Here is a 20,669-nt window from a genome sequence, read left to right on the forward strand (position 1 = left end):
CCATCTTCAGCACGAAGCACATACATGTTGCTTTGTTTTCAGTGGCCTGCTGGTACATTCTGCATCGGGCATCCCTTTCCTCTTCTGCTTAATTAAAAGTTAAATCTGACCAATGATGATTTGAAATGCATTATATGCAACAGAAATTCAGTTAATCAGAAACCTGCCTTTTTTACTTACTTTTTTATCCCTTTCTCATGGCATAATTGTGCAAAATAATTCCCAACCAGAAAATGACTTCAACCTGCTGCCTGTAATGTGCATTTATTTGCTCACTAGTGTAAGGAAAAAACCGAGCTAAGCCAAGTAAGATACACGCACACGTTCCTGGAAGGATAATTTTAGAACCCGTTTCAAAGCCGACTCTAATTCGAAAATGCCTCTGCCACTTAGAACCACATGGAGATGTTACCAGCCTCACGAAATGTCATCAAGTAATTGAGTTTTGCCAGTGGTGGAAGTGGTGGTAGGCACTGTGGCTTCCTTGCTGGGAGAGGGAAGAGAAGGAGGGGGTTTATAAGCAGTAACTTCAGGAAGGATGCGATAACAGCGGACATACAAAGCCACAGGCTATTGATTGCAAATCTGGCAAGGCTGCAGGCCGTTCTCATTGCAGGCAGGGCACCGCAGGGCCCGATAGGACTCCTTAAATCTGTTGGCCAGCATGGAGAACTTGCTGCCGTGGCACAGAGAGCAGGTGGCACTGCCCGACCCTCGGCAGTGAAAACAGTTGTCCTCGGGAAGCTCCCCTTCCTGCAAGAGACAGGGCAGCATTCAGTTAGAGACCACTGTTCAAATACACGTTGAAATAGCACTGGGCTGCCAGAAAGGCAGAGGCAGAACGAGAGCAGAAAATGCTTCCCACAAACGCCAAAGAGGGAACTGACCAGAGGCACACAATTCTCACTGCAATTTTATCAGAGAGGATCTCCCTGATGGAATCTCTGAGACACCATCCCCTGCTACGATGCCTTGCACTTTGCAGCTTTACGTTCTTCACTGCCCTTGTCACCATCTGACGTGTCATTTCTGTGTGCTCCGTCAGGACAAGGACCTACTTATCCGCATTGCCAAATACTAATAGTGAACAGCTGCAGTGTGCCTAGGTGGTGCGAGGTGCTGTTCTAAGAGCTTTCTTTACGTTAATCCGTACAACACCCCAGTGAGGTGGTGCAAATATTATCATCCTTGCTGCAGATGTGAAAATTGAGACGCTGAGAAGTTCGGTTATTTGTCAATGGTCACACAGCCTTGGAGGAGAGGAGGCAGGTTTTGATTCCAGATGACTGACCACCAGAGTTCATGCTCTTACTGACTCCATACACAGCCCCTCGCTGTACCTGTCCAGCAGCAGGCGTTCAAGAGATACTGTTTTTGTGTGACTGGCCAAGAGCCTGAGTGGATGAATGAATCGATGTTACAATCCTTCGAAGCTGAGCTCCGAATTCCTGCAGTACTTTATTTTCTCTGATACCTGTGATAAGGCCTGAGAGAGCAATCATGCACCTTGGAAAGTTCCCTTGACCTCTCTACATCTTTGTTTTTCTTTCCCTGCGAAATGGGAGTAGTAATGCTGACCTCTCGGAGTAGCTGGAATATTAAATGAGAGTGTGAAAAAAACCACAATTTGTCACCTGGCATATTATAGGTTTTCCACAAAAGTTAATTCACTTCTAAGCCCTGCTAGTGAGTCTTGACTTACTAGTGCTCGACTCCCATCCTGCAGAATATGCCCCTTGTCTACTGCATGTTCCCTCCCTAAGACACCTCAAGGAAACTAGCAACCTTTGCATTCCTGTGCAAAGACTGTGCATAGACCATGAACCTCCCAAGAAATAAGGGGCGGTACCAAATCAATACCAGGTGGATCCAGCACCAAGTCCTGTCTATTTCACTTGCAAAACATCTCTCAGATCCATCCAGTTTTCACCACCCACAACCGCAATGCTAGTCCAGATACACACCAACTCTGGCATGAATTTAGTGTGGAGCCCTGCCTCTAGTCTTGTGGGTGGCTCTCCCCAAACCAGACAACAATTATTTGTTTTCAGATGTTGGCTTAGCAGCACTTATCCAGGAAGCCTTGCCTCCCCACACCTCTGGGCCAGGAGTCCTGTCCCACCTGTCCTGCCCCAAGCATGGCAGGCCTCATCTTCTACTGAAAGTTCCTGCTGACCAGACATGAAGCTCTCTGTGCTAGTCCCTGTCACCATCACCTCCAAGACTTCTAGTGCTGTGCCTGGCACAACATGTGCCATTCACATGTTTGCCAGATGAACAAACAAAATGACGATGTCTGGAGAACCCTTCTGATTCTTAAATCCTAGGACCTAACAAGATGGCGGAATCCACTGGGTGGCTCAACCCAGCTAACACAGCTTTCTTTTATAATTTAAGAATAAAAATAATCTTGAAAAGGGCGGCAGGAGTTCTGAAAATAGTTCCATTGTGCTACAAAGTGCCTAAGAAGATACCACATTTTATTCATTCTAGATTTAGGGAATGGAAGTGATCATCCAACCGACAAAAGCCTAAATGTACCCTTTGGTTAATATTTTATTGATTGTGGCCATATTTTAATACATCAACAATGGAGAAACTTGTTTTCTACCCTTAAAGTATTCAAAATAAGTGTTTTTGCCAAAATATTCTTTAAGGAAATGGTCACAGTCCGTTTTTCTGCTAAATCCACATGTTTTTTTTTTTGTACTTGATCCCAGGGAGATTTTAATGTTGTCAGTGCTGCCAAAGGAAGTATAGTAAATTCCTACCAAAATGCTATACATGTCATCCAAAAATTAATTTGCATACAATGTCAGGTTCAGCTATGAAAAGATTCATGAAATGACCTGGTGCACCTGCTTGCGGAGAACAAAAACAAATCATCGATCAAATTTTATCTAATGTCACGTGGTTGTATGAGATACTATTAGAAGGCTCCCTGGAATTTCCATTCTTACCCTGGGTTACCACCCTCCTTCCAACCACTTGCTCTCAGCATGTCATTTAATCATTTAATGATTAAATCAAGGGCTACTGAGCCTCTATTCAAGGCAAGAGGGATATAAGCTTCTGTCTTCTGTTCTCAGCATTTTTAATCTCCTCTCAGAATAATCAGTAAGATGGCTTAGAACATAGTTGTACTGCACAGTTTAGGTCCTGGAACCGACAGACCTACCCAAACCATCTCTTACTAGCTCCGTGGCCAAGGAAAGGGGCCTCAGCTTTCACACTGCAGACTCAAAGGCTTGTGGTAGCCCTGATGATGCTAAGGAGCACCAATCTGGAGACGGCTCAGCAGAGTGGTTAAGATGATAGGACTGGTAGTCAGGTGGTCCAGGGTTTGACCACTGGCTCTGATAACCTCTGGCAAGTTACTTAACTTCTCTGTGCCTTAGTTTCCCCAGCTCAAGAGTGGGACTGCTAACAATCACTACCTCACAGAGTCCTTGTGAGAATGAAGTAGACTAATGCATAGAAAGCACCGGGCATGGTGGTTGGCTATCACAGGCCCTCAATAAATGACAGTTGTTGTCATTGTTGTCGCCTATTTCAAAGGCAAGAGCGCAGAAGGCATAAAGAAGTCCGGATGAGTTATGGTCTCAAATCCATCGAACATACGGCCAGATTTTTCCCCTTCCATATTTCACTGTGGCTCAATTCAATTATTGCTCTCCTTTTCTTTTACGGTGAATACAGACGGTCAGCATGGCCTGGCCGTTAGCCTTGCCTTGCTCTTTCATCAAGGTTCCCACTGCTTCCCTGCTCCATATAACACAACAAAGGGTCTCCTGGTCAGAAGGGGCGCCTTGATGTTCTCTGACCCTCTTTTTTAAAATAAAACCTGGCTGGGCATTTATTGCATGAGGGATTTGGCAAACAAATAGCAATTTAAAACAGAGTTTAAAAGACAGGCAAGTGAAGTATAACCTTTCACGGCAACTCTCTGCTGCACGCCTCTGTCCTAGTTTGTGGTATTACAGCCAGAAAACATGGATCTCTCCAAATTGAATTTACAGATAATTGTCATGTCAGGCCTGTTGCTGCTTTTTTTTTTTTTTTCAGGCCAGCGGCGTGACCTGCATTTTATCATTTCTGGCTCCTTTCTGAAAATATATGCTCCTACAAATTACAAAACGGCTTGAAAAAGAATAGAATTAATGAATTTTAAAGTGGGGAGGTAATGCTTCGGATCACAATGTTTAGTAGTCTGCCTGCTGCTAAGCTGGGTTCTGAATAGTGCTATGTAAAAGGCAAGAGAAGGCAGAAGGACGATACTTCCTTACCAGCTGGCACTCTGGTCCCAAATTCCAATATTCTCTCCACAAATATTTAACTAATATGCACTGTGCGCCTACTCTGTGCCAACATGTATTTTCATTCTTATTGTTGTGCCACTGGAACTACTATACCAAATCCAACATAAACATGGCCCCAGCCCTCGTGCAGACAAAACTCTAGTGTGTGACAGCAAACGTTAACCAAATAACTACACAGAGAAATTGAAGACTGCAACTGAGGAGGGGTGTGAGGTACTCTGAGGGGTCTATCCTCTGAGGAAGTGATGTCTCCACTTTCAGATGCTAAGGGAAAGGGGGTGGGGAATCTGGAGAACATTCTAAGCAGAGGGAAGTTGCCTCTGCTAGGGAAGGGCAAAGAACATATGAATGGTAGCTAGATAGGCAGTGTGTCTGGGACAGAGAGAATGAGGAGAGATGTGTAAGAGGAGAATAAACAGGCCGGGAGGGTCCAGGCTATACAACGTTTTCTACAACAAGTCAGAAGGTTTGGTTTCATTCCAAGGGATGAGATGTCACTTAAAGTTTGGGGTGGGGGAAGAGAGTGATGACGGGGTGACATGATCATATTTGCATTTCAAATATATCTTATCTAGTGTGAGATCAGGTGGGAAAGAGACATGAGTCGTTGTGAGCAGAACTTTAATAAGAGTCTTTTGCTAGAGTCTGGTCATGACTTTCTCATTCCCATCCTCTAAACCTTGCCAGGGTGGGGATATCACTCAAGTACGAGGAAGCCGCTGGCTCACTGCGTCACACCAACTCATGGGAGGTGAGAGTAAATTCCACAGAAAGCTTCAGCTCCCAAGAGATGGAATCTGAAGAGAGAGAAAATTCATTTCTGCTGCTATCCAAGCTTTTACTCTCTTAGCTTAAAACCATCAAACTTGCTTTTCCCAGTCCCAACCCCACACTGTGAACTAATGAATATCATCACTCTACCCCCTCATCTGAGCATGTCTAAGCAACAGTTTCCAAGGTGAAGAGGGCACACCTCTGAGGAGTGTGGGAAGAAAAAAAATTCTAACTATTTATATTTACTTTTTATCTTAAAAAGGCAAGAAATTAAGCGTCAATAATATCTTCAAAATAAACCGTTATACTAATTTTTAATAAACTAGTTGACACTGGCACCTTCACTAGGCCAGGCAGTGACCAAACATGGTACCCAGGGGACCCTACAGTAAACATGATGTAAAGTGACCTCACTGCGTGCAAAGTGACAATGGTGTCCCAGCTCACTCATTCGCTTTGAGCATTTGAAGTTCTCTTGTCCCTGGTCTAGAAGACTTAGAGACAATATGGCTTAATTTCAACTAAACTAATCTCTACAAAACTGGACACGTCTTCATAAGATCTCTTCAAGGAAACTGGATTGAGGATAAACCAGTAAGACAAACACAAGCAAACCCATCAAGAAAAAGAACAGAGCTGATTTTTTCCATCTCTGGAACAAGCTGTTCTTTGCCACATTGCAGAGTGAAAACAATTAATACCTAATTGGATCTCAAAAGAAGTCATCAAAAAAAAATTTGTGTGTATTTGAAATATATACATAACTATTTTGCTAATCACTTACCATTAAAATATAATAATAAAGTTAAAATTCTTGAACATCTTTAACAGTTAGACATCTTAAGTATTTACATTCAAGTTTTTTCTGAAGTAGTGCAAAGATCAAAACCATGTGGAGACCACTGCTGTAGGGCCAGCTCCAAGTAGGACAGCGAACCATTCTGACACACCTGTGGGTACTGGTTATGGGGGAATGTGCTTTCCGTGTCTGGCAAATGCCCATCATTCAGGCCGCTGTCTCCACAGATTTCTTCTTTGCTCATCAGAGACTCCTCCTCGGCCTCCTCTTCCTTCTGGAGCATTTTCCGCATGAAGTCTCTCTTGTCCATTGGGGTTCGGATGATTTTCAGGTTGTTCGTGTAGATGATTATCTTTCCAAAATCTATAATAGGTGGGGACTGGAGAAATGGAGAATGAGCATGGAGATTTAACACCGATCACCATATACAGGGCTGCAGAAACCGTTCAACATCCCAGGCAACAGGAGAGAAGGACCTTGTAACCATCTAGCATTTATGATTCCAACAGAACCCAAAGCTACAATTCACTCCCTGGTTTGTTCGCTCTCTCTAAAATCCTTAAAACCCAGATTCCTTCCCCCTGTTGATGGTAACCAAGCAAAGCTGAACTAACTGTATAACCGGGACTGCAGGGTGGTAGCCAGAACTTCTATTCCCACTACATACAGCAGTAGCTGATGCAGGGATGCACACAGAAAGAGTTTAATAAATACAGAAGAGGGCTTAAAAAAATAAACAGCTCTCCAAAATTGTTATGCATAAACAATAATAGATAAAATTTACTGATTATCATTATTTGATTATAGTGGATAGCATTTATTTTGTGTCGGGCACCACGATAAGCATTTACAAACATTACCTCACTTTCCCCTCAAGCATCCCTTGAGGCGGATGCTATGATTTCTACATCTTACCGATGAGGAGACTGAATCACAGTGAGGTAAAGAGCCTCCCAAGGTTACAGTTAGTCAGGGTCTGTGGCTGGGATTCGAACCCCAGTGTGTTTAACTCTAAAGTCCATATTCTCAACACCTACCCTGCACTATTCACAAGCATCTTCTCCCCAAAAAACCTGTAAGATTGTTATGTATATAATGATCTTATGTAAATACATAATATATAATGATCTTATATATGTGCAATCATCTTACATATATGTAATGTTTTTATTATTTGTACAATACAAAAATCTTTTAATGTCAAAAAATATACTTCTATAGCATTATTTTTTTTTTTAAGTAGGCTTCAGGCCCAGCGCAGAGCTCAATGCGGGGCTTGAACTCATAACCCTGAGATCAAGACCTGAGCTGAGATCAAGAGTCAGATGCCTAACCAACTGAGCCACCCAGGGGACCCTGTGGCATCATTATCAATAGCTCACGTTCTTTTGTATAGATTTATCATGTATTACTTGACAATTTGCTGAGGAATAATTGAAACAATACTACAACAACGCAGTAAGGAAGCGTGGGAAGTAAATGTTTAGGGATTATTAACTAAGAACATATATTGCCTCCCAGAGCTAGGATAGCTTGGAGGGAAACAACACCAGATCTCAATTCCGCTGTTCACCAACTGTGAGATATAAGAGAATCACGTGACCTCTCAGAACCGCGGTTTGCTCCTCCGCAAATGGGGTGACATCTAACTGATGGGGTTCACTGATGGGCTTCACCACAGACAAAGTTATTATCAAAACAGAAGAATACTTTGATACTGGGTGGTAAGCAGGTGCTGTCCTGAGACTCCTGAGCGCCCTCCTGTTACCCACAGCTCTCTTCAGGGAACCTCTCACATCCCCTAAACCCAGTAATGTAGTGGTCGTTGCTCAGAAGTCCACGTTTCAGGACCCTGCCCCAATATTCTGCTGGCTTCTGTGCTGATTGGGCAATGTCCCTGTGGTTAAAGATTTGGACTCCCATCCCTGAGGCTAATTATATCAATTTCTAGGGGTAGGGGTGCAATGAAGAGTATATAAGACAGGGTTTCCAAAAGCTAAAAATACTATATACTTGTGGGCATTGTTAACATTGCTAGTATTTTTTTTTTTTTAACGTTTATTTTTGAGAGAGAGATAGACAGAGCATGAGCGGGGAGGAGCAGAGAGAGAGGGAGACACAGAACCTGAAGCAAGCTCCAGGCTCCGAGCTGTCAACACAGAGCCCGACACGGGGCTCGAACCCACGGACTGTAAGATCATGACCTGAGCCGAAGTCAGACGGTCAACCAACCACTCTGAGCCACCCAGGCGCCCCTAACATTGCTAGTATGAAAAACTGTCCATTGGCAGTCCACATACAATCATGCTACACAGCTAAATACCCCAACGTGAAATACTCTGCCCCGCCCTTATACAACGGGAGAAACCAAATCTACTTAGATGCCACAATTAAGCAGTCTCCTCTTTACAACCCTAACGCATTCAGTCACAACCTGGCTTAAACAGGACTTCAGTACTCAGGCCCCCTTCCTTGAAACACCCGCAGAGTTTTCAATCATTATTTATGAAGCCACAAGCTTCCTACTTGGGCCTGTTTTCTCTCCTTCTCTTCAAGGGATCGTGTGGCAGCTTCCATTTCCTATTGTTTGATGCTCACTGGGCTCCTGTTTCACACTCTGGACTATCAGTTTCTGAACATCAGAAGATAAAGATGGTGGCACTTCTGGAAGGTTCCATTTCCACTTCCACTAATAGCCAAAGAGGTTCAATTACTAGGGAACTTTTTTTCACACATAGAACTGGTTTTCTTGGGGTGAAACCCTTTATAGTGTGCTGAAAAAAAAAGTCTGTGGTCGTAGGGTCCAACCTCCTGCCTCTAACCTGGTCAATATGTGAGACACCAAAGATTGTAAATTTATTTTTAATGTACTCCAAAGAAGGAGGGTCCCAAATCACCTTTAAGGTGTGTTTAAGTTTCAGTCACCCTGACAGCCAAGTTCTTCCTTGTGTCTAAGGAAACGCTCCGGGTGTAACTAAAGTTCACGCTATCTGGTTACGCCCAATTGCCCGTGAGAAAACACCCACTCTTCCATTACAGAGGGCCATGAGGAAGCCAGGAATTTTTTTGTTTCCTTCCATAGTGCCCAGAACGGCAACTTACGGGACTGAGCTTCATAAATGCCCTTAACAGGGGCAATGTGCCTGCAGACTGCTCTTCAGACACCACGAAACCTTTCTGTGGCTCTGCATTTAAATGTGGGGACACCTTCCTGGGTCCTAGAAATGCAATGGGCTTTGGAGGCAGGCAGGCCTGAGGCGAATTTTTCTGTGCAAGATTTGCAAGTTACTAAACTCCTGTGCACTGTTTCTCCAATTTGTAAGAATCTTTCTCAATGAATTACTGTGAAGATGAAATTACATAATATATACAGAGTATATGTTTAGTAAATGCCATTTCCCTTCCTTTCCCTTCCATTTTTTTTTAAAGGAACCTTATAAAACTTCAGTTGGTTTCAATTCTTTAAAATATTTAGTTGTTTATAACCACTTTCTCTTTCTCTATCCCATAAAACTTTTTACAAAGACTCAGTATTTCTTTGATAGGAACCTGGTCATTATCACAATGGTAGGGAACATTAGCTAAGCACATCCAATGTTTCAGGCATAATGCTAAGTATTTCTTACATACAAACTTTTTTTAATCACCACAACAATCTTCATAAGTCCTTTTTTTTAAAGTTTATTTATTTATTTTGAGAGAGAGTATGTGCATGCAAGCGAGGGATGGGCAGAGACAGAGAGACAGAGACAGAGACAGAGACAGAGAGAATCCCAAGCAGGTTCTGCACTGTTAGCACAGAGCCCAATGCGGAGCTTGAACTCACGAACCATGAGATTATGACCTGAGCCATAACCAAGAGTTGGATGCTTAGCTGACTAAGCCACCCAGGTGCCCCATAAATAGGTATTTTTATTACTCTCATCTCATAGACGATAACATTAAAGCTTGGCAAGACTAAGTGGTTTGCTTAAGCTCCCACAGTAAGTAGGCAGAGTGGACAAAAAGCCCAGGTCTAACAGATATCAGAGCCCCTGTTTCTTAATTATTATTTTTACTGTGGTAAAATATATTACATAAGATTTACCACTTGAACCATTTCTAAGTGGACAGACAGGTCAGTGGCACTGGTACATTCACACTGTTGTGTAACCATTACCACCAACCATCTCCAGAGCTTTTTCATCTTCCCAAACTGAAACTCTATGTCCATTAAACGCTCACCTCGCCCCTCCCCCAGCCTCTGGCAACCACTGCTCTACTTTCTGTCTCTATAAATCTGATTGCCCTAGGCACCTCATATAGGTGGAATCATATAATTATCTTTTTATGACTAGTTTCTTTCCCTTAGCACAAGGTCTTGAAGTTTCATCCATGTTGTAGCATGTGTCAGAACGGCCCTCCTTTTTAAGGCTGAATAATATTCGCCTGTGTGTATATATCCCATTTTATTTGTCTATTCATCTGCTGGTGGACATTTGGCTTGTTTCCACTTGTGAGCAATTGTGAATACAGCAGCTGTGAACATTGGTGTACAAATATCTGTTCAAATTCAGAGCCTTTACTTTTAATTGTTGTAGTTAACTGCTGCCCAGTGTTGCTTCACAGCCAATATTTACTAGGGTTACTTTACAACTGGATTCACTGTTGAAAAATCATGGCTTTCCAGCTCTCGTTTCCTTATTTTTCATGAATACCACACTGACAACCTGTTTCAGTGGGTGGAGCGGCAGGAATCTGTCCTGATCCCCGTCTAACCCAGAGGCTGGCTAAGATTAGGAGGTGGCACTGGATCAGGCAACAAAGAAAACAAGGAAAACTGGATCATGCAGGAAACGAGGTGAACAGGAATCAAACTCTGAACATGGTCTCCAGCGTACTGTGTTTAAACCAATGATGCAGCACTCCTATGAAAACTCAGTTATCTGGCTTTATAAGTCCTTACCAAATCATACATTTACATACATGCCAAGTTTGACACATGATCTGTGAAGCGGTCCAATATTCTCCACCATAGGCTTATACAAGGTTTGTATAAACTACAACTTTGTAGTCTAAACCTACAAATAAGATTCAGTTTAAAAGAGATACTGTGAGTACAAGATATAGCCAAGAAGCTACGATATGATAAGCACTCAGTAAATGGCAACTATTACTATTAACGTCATCATGATTCATGACCTTATTCCCTAAAAAGGAGCATTCCAGAGGGTCAAAAGCGTGAGGCATCAGAAGAGCTGGGTTCTTATTCTGACCGTGTACCTAATGACCCTCTAATACTGGTAGATCCTTAACAACTTGGCACTCAATTTTACTCATCTGCAAAATGGAAATGCGCATATTTTGCCTTTCTCCTCAAAGTTGTGTTGAAGACCCAATGGAAAAGTATATTACTCGAAGATCATGAAGAATGAGTTCTTGCCATTTGCAACAATGTGGATGGAACTAGAATGTATTATGCTAAGCAAAGTCAGTCAAAGAAAGACAAATATCAGATGATTTCACTTATATGTGGAATTTAAGAAACACAACAGATGAACATAGGGGAAGGGAAGGAAAAATAAGAGAAAGGCAGAGAGGGGCAAACCACAAGAGATTCCTAAATACAGAAAAAAAACTGAGGGTTGTTGAAGGGGAGGTGAGTGGGGGGGGATGGGCTAAATGGATGATGGGTATTAAGGAGGGAACTTGTTGGGATGAGCACTGGGTGCTATGTATAAGTGATGAATCACTGCGTTCTGCTCCTGAAACCAACACTACATTGTACATTAACTAACTTGAATTTAAATATTTTTTTTAAAAAAGCAAGTATGTGATATTGCTTCATAATGTCTAAGTTACTGCACTAACATGAGGGGTTGTTCACTCCAGCTCCCTTCGTTATCAAAAAGAAACCTGGTATTATCTTTGATAAATGTGGACTGCCCATAACTTCACTTTCACCAAGGCCAGAAAGGCCAATGCATTTGTCTGCCAGAGATGAATTATCTGTTCCCTTTGAAACTAACAATAAAAATGATTAGAGAGTAATTATCTGAATTTCACACATTAAAGATGAGAGCATATCCTGGTGTACTATTCATTAATGACCTGGCACATTAGATAACTGTATTTAATCTTAAAGAAAAAAAAAAGGCATTCACAATCCCATCGGCAAACATCCACACATCTCTTCCTTTTTGGAAATCAGTGAATATTTTCCAAGTTCTTCTAGCTTAAAAGAAAATCATGTATGTGCTTTTGATTATCCATGGTACTGGCAAAGATAATTGAATTAACAGACAAAATACAGGTTTCAACTGAACTACTAGCTCGAACTTCTTCCCCATGTAACATTTCCTCTGCTTGACTTGCTTTTCACCATTTCTTCCCGGGACTCCAACCACTCAGTGTTCATGCTAACACACAAGGGAAAGGCAAAATAAACAAACAAACAAACATTTTTTAAAAGCAGGCAGCAGGAGGGAGAGAGGAAATAAAACAAGACAGGGATAAACCACAAGCTGAATAATTGGCTGGAGTAAAATGAGCACTTTCAAACACTCGGCTCTTTCTGGAAACAAAACAGCCAGTTGTCACATAATTTTCTAAAACGGCAGTCTGGCAACCTGAAAACCACTGCATCTCTATTAAATTTACTTACCGAGATAACCCAGCGAATGACCCAATTACAATTTACTACCCTGGATGGAAGGGAATACTATGTACGCTTACTGCACTTTCCAATAAGTAGTCAGCAAGCATGTTATTTTTGTTCCAGAAATATTATTCCAACAGTGGCTTCCCATTTGGTGCACCTACAGCTCTGGTTGGTACTGGAGCATGAGCAATGTACAAATTTGAATCGGGCATTTTTCTATACACATTTCAGTCCTTAAAGTTTACACATCATGCACAATACCAACCTTATGGTCATTCGCCTTGTAATCATTGAAGAAAGACTGGCCGCCCGCCAAAGTGTAGGCATTGCCCTCTCTAAAAACGCTGATCCTCTGAGCAGTCAGCTTAGGGGAGTATGGTCGGGGCTTGGGGGCCTCCCCAGACCCATAAACGCCATCCATTGGTTCAAGGGACTCTTGGAGAAAACTGTGAGGGTATTCCTCCTTTGGCGACTCTAATTCCTGCCCATCCTCAAAGACCTGCTTCAACACTCTGCCACTGTAGGAGGAGGAGATTTTAAATCGTACTTTCCGTGGTTTGCTGTCACTCTTCTGGTTCAGCTTCTTCTCGGAGTCCTCCATCAGTAGAAATTTCACCCTGTGGTTTCCTGGCTTCAGCGTAGCCAATGAAACTTGGGGCTCTGAGAAGAAGGCATTTTATTTTCTCTCCTCTTGCATATAATTAATTCAAGTTGGTGCTGGGGTATGCTCAGTTTACAGCAACTGACACCCACACATTAAATATTGACAGATCCTCATGCAAAGGCAGGCGATTGTGGGTTTATGGAGTAGAGAGAGCACAGCATAAGACAAGATTGGGTCCCCTTTGATCCCAAACTCCCCAGTAACTTCAACCAAACCCTGGCTTTTCCTAACCTGAGCAATGGTTAAGTTTATATAGACTGAACAAAGTACCAATTCAACAAGGGTTAGTTACACCATCAGCTAGCAAGTGTCTTAATATTCTTACCAACTACAATGACCTAGCGAGTATTTAATAGGTGCCAGAGATTTTTACATACATTGCCTTATTTTGTCCTCCACATAAGCCATTGGAAGTATAATTATCCCTGTTTTACAGAGGGGAAAGAGAGGCCCAGAAGCGTTTCCCCATGTGTCTACTCCATTGCAGCTAGGTAAGAGACAGAGCAGGGATGAGAACCTAGCTCTGACTCCACAACCAACGGCCAGTCCACTAAGCCAAAAGTTTTCAAACTGTGTCTCATGGAGCCCTAGACGGGAGGAAACTACAGATCCTAGGTTCCAGGCCTTCTACTCCGGCATTAACCAGAGCAGCTACACTTCATTTTTATTTTATATTTAAGATTTCACTTGCAAGCACGGCACTAGGCCCCATTGCCTGTGGCAGATAACATGCAGTAAATGCCTGTCACTGTGCAACAGTCACTGAGAGGAATATCAGGGCAGTATGAGATGTGGGGCTTGTGAATGAGAGTCCTGCACTCTAGTTTAGGAAACAGACCTAACATATATGAAACAACAGCCTCCTGCTGGCGGCGAACTGTCCACTGCTGTCTCCTAGAATAGATATTCTGGGGAGAGGGTGGTCCCTAAGGAGACAATGAGCGGAAGGAGGAATGAGCGGAGTCTAAAAGGATGGCTTGGATTTGAAGAGCTGAAATGGTGGGGGCTTGAGACTTTCTCCTCCTCTTTGTTGATGATTTCATCACTTACTCAGTTGTCCAAACTGATTTGTCTTGTATTCCTGCAGCCATCCCTATGGATTCTATCGCCACTGCCTTCCTTCATCCACTCCCACCACCATGACCCTAGGTCAAGCCCTCATCACTTCTGTTTTCAAGATGGCAACAATCTCCTAATGACTTCCCTACCCATCCATTCTCCATATTGATGCCACAGCCATGTTTAAAAAAAAACTATCTACAGATGTCAGTCTCCTACATAAAAAGTCTTAACCTAATTTTGCAGCAGGCAAAACTCAAAACCTGTCCCTTCACTTGCACCCTCGTCCTCTGTCACTCTTCCAGGTGCTGCCTGTAATTGGTGGTCCAGGCACACTGACGAGCTCACCTACTTCTTAGAACCACGGGTTTCTGTCTCTTATTCAGTGCTCTATTTCCTGTTTGAAATGCCATACTTCTACTTCTCCTTCAAGCTACACGTCAAATGTCACTGCTTCTGGGAACTCTTCCCACTTGCCCCAAGTCTAAGGCCATGGAACTTTGGACTGACCACTATTAAGCGCTTCTTACCTTCTCTTACCATTCCTGTGTCTCCCTTCACTGAACTGTAAATATCTTAGAGTCAGAAACAGTCTTTACTTCTCTATCCCTGGTGTTTACCAAAATAACTGGCACATAAGAGAACTCAGTTAGTAACTGTTGAATGTATGACTCCCAGGCAAGAAAAATCAGATAAATCAAACTTTTGGAACAGGAGTTGAGCATACTTCATGTGGAATACGTAGGATCAGGGGCGCCTGGGTGGCTCAGTCGGTTAAGCGGCCGACTTCAGCTCAGGTCATGATCTCGCGGTCCGTGAGTTCGAGCCCCGCGTCGGGCTCTGTGCTGACAGCTCAGAGCCTGGGGCCTGTTCCAGATTCTGTGTCTCCCTCTCTCTGATCCTCCCCCATTCATGCTCTGTCTCTCTCTGTCTCAAAAATAAATAAACCTTAAAAAAAATTAAAAAGAATACGTAGGATCAGAAAGTAGTCGAGAAAGACATTTATATTTCCACTAAGGAGGGGTTTCACAATGATCAGGTCCTGTGTAATCAATGCAAGGAATAAGAAACACACACACACACACAAAGAGAAACACCATTGTTAAAAAAGAAAGATGTGCTCATCGTAACGTCAGAATATACATTCTTCTAGGTTTCCTAGGGTGCAGAGCTGGCCCTGATGTACCATGAATGCACCCGTAGCCTCCTGTAGGAGGCTGATACATGGGTCCCTCAGCCCTCAGGACAACCAGGCAGGGCCTCAGGCTTCTAGGTAGTCATCTCTGACTACATTAGCCTCATTCATTTATTCCAGCATATAGAATGAATATCATTATCTTATATTATCTCAGAAAAAAAGAGATTTGAATCAAGTAGCACCAAATTAGAAGTGGTTAGTAGGAGTGCTCCACCAACAGGAGCTCAGGGAGAGACTTTCTATAGAGAAAAGGCAGAAGTTGGAAAATTATTGATTGGCTTTTAGCGACTGGTTGTCCTTAGTGCTTTGATTTCATAACCATTAGGCATTTACAGGCTTAGATTGTGGGTTACACGGCTCAGGCAGGCTGCCACAGCACCAGAGCCACAGCGGTTTGATGGCCTCCCTGTGTAATTAATTTAGCAGTTCCTCCATTTTGGTCACACTCTTATACACGGGAGATTGACCAAACTTCTGGTATTCGTGCTCTCAGTTACCACCAAAACTGAGTGGCTCTGGTCTCATTGTGAAACTCAAACGGAAAGACATCAGATCCGGGGAAGGATTGTTTTTGTGTTCCTCTCATTGTTCATCTTGTTTCTGTTTCTCCAAGTGCAGTGAGACCATCTGATGTACTGCTGACGGCTGCAAACATGCCCTTAAGACCTCTTGGAGAACACAGCACACAAGGGAGACTGAAGTGCTAACTATCAGGAGGATAACACCCAGAGACTTAAGTCTACTCATTAGCCAGGGCATTCATGAACTAAACCAGCTGGTATCAAATAAATGACAAAATGTACCTAAAAGGGCATCAACCTATTTTGGCCAAGCAGCATATTTATTAATTTCTTGTATTTGGTGTAATACCAAAAGTATTGATTCAGCAATTAACAGCAGGAGTTAATTGCTATGGCACGGACTCCTCTTTGCTCAGCCAATAAGGAATCTAAAGCAATTCTATTATCTAAAACCACCTTAGCAGGAAAGTTAAGGGACTTTTGTTGTGCAGCTGTGGCCTGATTGGTAAAGTCAGTGATAGTCACCAGAATTAAGAAGCATTGTCCTCCCGTGCATTAATAGAGAGAAAAAGCAAGCAGTAAAAAAGCAAAAAGAGTAAAGTTTTAATGCTGGAGATGAAGGTCTTGATCTGTGAACAAGGGAGAGCTGTCCACTCAAGATGCTGTCTGCTTCTGGGAAGTAAACTCCCTCGTCAACTTTAAGTTTAGATCTCTAGCTGGTGTGCAGTTCCAAGAATCTGGAGGACTCCCCCCTTTAAAAAAAAGTTTGTTTATTTATTTTGAGAGAGAGAGAGAGACTGTGTGTGTGCACGCGTTCATATGTGCACACAAACGGGCAGGGGCAGAGAGAGAGAGAGAGAAGAAAGAGAATCCCAAGCAGGTTCCAGGTTCTCAGCGCAGAACCCAACATGGGGCTTGATCCCACAAACTGTGAGATGACCACCTGAAGCTGAAAACACAAGGTGGACACTTAACCTACTGAGCCACCAAGGTGCCCCTAGAGGAGACCTTTTTAACAGGGAGATGTGGACCCAAGATTCAAGTTCCTGAGGTTTGACTTGTATGTGGGTAGTGCAGAAGACCTGATATGGTCTCTTCCAAGGAGAGTTCAAGGCAGTCTTTGTTATTACTGATTCCAAATCAGAACGATGGGAGATAATTGGAAACTTTAGACCGGAGAGTTGTAGCCAGTAGAATTCAGGATCCATTTCAGTTTATAGGTATATAACAAAACCTCAAAGACAATGAACAAGACTAGAATCTGATGTCTGCAAGTTTGTGTACAATTTCCAATGAAACAATTTTTTCCTCTACAGTCACCCTCATCTCTATCAAAGATCAACACACTAAGACTAATTTGTTTGCAAAATAAGTCTAGTCTCATTACATTTGGACTAATTATTTACATAAATGCAGCAAGCATAGTAATCAACCATATAGGCTCTTTTTAAATCTGCTTTGAGGGACCTTTTCCTAATGAAGCTTAGATTCGACTGTTAAAAGCCTCTCCAGACTAAGAAACCAAGCCACGAACTCACCATCAGACTTCACCTGGAACACTTACAAATTTGCATGAATTCTTCTCTTTTAAGGCTGTCCTGAGGGCTCCCAAGGGGCTGCCAGGGAGCAACCTCCTTCATCCAGCTGGTAAGTCTACAGAAAACCCTTAAGCAAGTTATCAAGCTAGTTTTTCCAAGGGGCTTTTATTGGCTGCATAAGTCATCTCTGTTCCTTCAAACCGTCTGGTTATATGTGATGGTATACATATTCTCAAATATGACATTCCAGTTAAAGATTTGGTAATACAACCAGTGTTTGCAACTGTGTCCTGTTATAAGGAGAACATTTTCTACTGAACTTATGCAAATAATTATACTGCCATGAAAATAAGAATACTCAATAGGTTTCTGGATTCTGGAGGGATCAGATAAAGAGTAAAAGTAAATGTTTCAATTCTGTTTACAAAGGCATACTTTACAAAATTACTCTAAGTCATACAGAGCTTAAGAAAAAGATAAAAAGCTTTCCTTAAATCTGGAAGAAAAAGAAAACCTTAAGGAATCAGCAATGTTTCAAGGAACAGTTGTAAAAAACAATTATAATCATTCTCATCAATTCATTTAATCCCATGTAATTAACTCTTGTTCTGCTTGACTCCAGTTTTTCCATTAGTTCTGGATATTCTTACTCAGTTCAGTTTTATGATCTTAAAGTTATCAGAAACCTATATTCTAGAACCCTTTCCATGAATCTGTCTGAAGATGAAGTACCTTTGCAGAAGCATCAGAGTAAAATAGTAATTGTTTATAAATGACAAAAAGACTTTTAAAAAATAGCCATGGTTATAGATCTGATGAAAGTTCATTCAATTAGGAAATGTTATTTCTGTGACATACAATAATTTTAGATAACAGTTGAACAATGAGAATACTGACAGATTTCTAGCAACTTTGAACAATTTCTAGAATATATATATTAGTAATAGACATTCATACGCATATAACCTAAGAAGGTTTGTCATCACTTATTTGACAAGCTTCCCACATAATTTGGCATACCAGATAAACCTAATTAGCTTAAAATTTCTCTTTTACAAGGTGAAAGGCTAATGCTTTGAGACTTTCTTTTCCTTTTTTAAAAAGTTTATTCATTTTAAGAGACAGACAGTGCATATGTGCTAGCAGAGTGGGGGCAGAAAAAGAGACAGAGGAGAGAGAGGGAATCCCACTCTGCACCTCCAGTGCAGAGCCTGACATGGGGCTAGGAGATCATGACCTATGCCAAAATCAAGTCAGATGCTTAACTGACTGAGCCACCCAGGCACCCTCTTTGAGATTTTCGAACGACCTTCTGGAAAATCTCAAAGTTACTATGAGGTCAAAAAGACCGCATTCACAATTTGATTTAGGGAAATTGTCAAAAGGTTTGAACATCTGACTAAATAGAATCTCAGATCGTTATAAAATAATACTTAATTATCAATTTAACTAAAGCAACAATAGAAGATTTTAAAGGCAAATACAGAAAGTTATGTAGTTGTGAACAAAATTTAGTCTTTTGGTATTGAGAAGGCTGTGTTTTCTTAAGTAATCAAAGATCTGATAAAAACAAGTAAATACACAGTAAATTATTTTGGTAAAACTCAAACTCTTTGCTTTCCAGATTGATTACCCAAAAGTTTAAAACTAAAAACAATAAATTGCATACACTTCTTATCAAGAGAAGATCAATATTCCAAGAAAAATTTGTCCTTTTAATAGAGAGAAAGGCCAAATTCCAATTTTGTACCAGCGTACTTCTGATACTGAAACTCACTCTTTAAAATCGTGAACACATCCATTCCCATTTTAGTCAGCTTAACCGCATATAAAATTTCTCTTCCAAGATTTCTCTTCCACAAACCTAATAAAACTCCTTTTATATCCATTCAGGTTTTGGCCTATGGTTTTCTCTTTCTCATTCTGGAACAACTGGTCATTCCAATTTCCCTACCTACTTTCCATGTATAGTTGTTTCCTTTTACCCTTATTATTTCTAAGTGGTTTTAATTACATGCATTAATTAGATTTAAAACTTAAAATCCTTCATTCCTACTGAAAACTAAGAAGTAAGAAGTTCTGGATTGTCTGTCACACTAGCATTCTGTGGAACTGCAAATTTAATAAATCTTCTTCACAATTTCTAGAAGTATATGCTTCCTCATAGGCAAATTCTCAGTGTGGCACAAAACATGTTTACTAAAAGACCCAAGCATCTTTAAAAGGAAGGCAAAAGTGGATAAACCTATGTTCAGTAATTATTTTTTCAGTACTTTATCTTATTTGGGAATGATGCATATTTATCACTTAACTTATTTCACTATATCTTTATGATTTTAAGTTACCAAAAAGATTTTGGAACCTTTTTTTTTTTTTTTTTTTTTAGAAAGACAGAGATAAAACACATGAGCAGGTGGAGAGGAGCAGAGGGAGAGACAGAGACAGAGAGAGAGAGAGAGAAAGAAATAATCTTAAGCAGGCTCCACGCTTAGTGCAGAGACTGACTCGGGACTCAATCCAGCAATGCTGGGATCATGACCTGAGCCGAAATCAAGAGTCATTCAACTGACTGAGCCACTCAGGCACTCCAAGATTTTGGAAACCATTTTTAAGTAGACATACCACAAAGCATACTTATTATTGGGAAGTTCATTTATAAACTTCTATCTTACTTAGATCTGATTTACTTATTCCTAACAATTATGTTTCGATTACTTGTGACAATTTCATGAGACATTAAACAGCTAACAACCATTTTAAGTTATCTTTCTTGTTGACAGATTCTGTAACAGAGGTAACATGTTTATTTGACTTATAGTAAACCTAGGTAGCATAAAATATTATATTTAATGCTGATAATTCTAAAGATGTGTTTGAATTAAACCAACAAACTTAAACTAGCAATTATATACCAAAGACTAACCTAGATCACATGACCTTGAAAAATATTTGTGTTAGTTTATATATTTCTGAGAGTATACTTGATTAAATGCTTGTTTGTTTTTAAGCTAATTAAAAGAGCTCTTTACAAATTAATTTGAGCAATACCATCCAGAGATAGAAAAATATCACATCTGGGGGCGCCTGGGTGGCGCAGTCGGTTCAGCGTCCGACTTCAGCCAGGTCACGATCTCGCGGTCCATGAGTTCGAGCCCCG

The 20,669-nt window shown here is 41.4% G+C and overlaps 1 protein-coding gene across 1 annotated transcript; it reads right to left on the reverse strand.

Annotated features, from left to right (window-relative positions):
• Nucleotides 1-570: 570 nt before the first annotated feature.
• On the reverse strand, nt 571-13,133 carry GRXCR2 (glutaredoxin and cysteine rich domain containing 2). Its single transcript, XM_047074622.1, has 3 exons — nt 12,798-13,133; nt 6,044-6,271; nt 571-753 (listed from the first exon to the last, which is right to left on the reverse strand). Exons 1-3 carry the CDS (start codon nt 13,131-13,133, stop codon nt 571-573), a joined length of 747 nt encoding a protein of 248 aa, XP_046930578.1.
• Between the last annotated feature and the right edge of the window lie 7,536 nt (nt 13,134-20,669).

Source organism: Lynx rufus, unplaced genomic scaffold (assembly GCF_022079265.1).
Source record: "Lynx rufus isolate CCGP_SWC_20201006 ecotype Redwood Valley unplaced genomic scaffold, mLynRuf1.p SCAF_1, whole genome shotgun sequence".
Taxonomy (NCBI): domain Eukaryota; kingdom Metazoa; phylum Chordata; class Mammalia; order Carnivora; family Felidae; genus Lynx; species Lynx rufus.

Excerpts from the sequence above, each read along its gene's own strand:
- GRXCR2 (XM_047074622.1), bottom strand. The coding sequence starts at position 13,133 with ATGGAGGACTCCGAGAAGAAGCTGAACCAGAAGAGTGACAGCAAACCA. Across the intron at positions 6,272-12,797 it reads ACAAGGCGAATGACCATAAG|TCCCCACCTATTATAGATTT; the intron begins GTTGGTATTGTG and ends CCATTTCTCCAG. Across the intron at positions 754-6,043 it reads CCCATAACCAGTACCCACAG|GAAGGGGAGCTTCCCGAGGA; the intron begins GTGTGTCAGAAT and ends TGTCTCTTGCAG.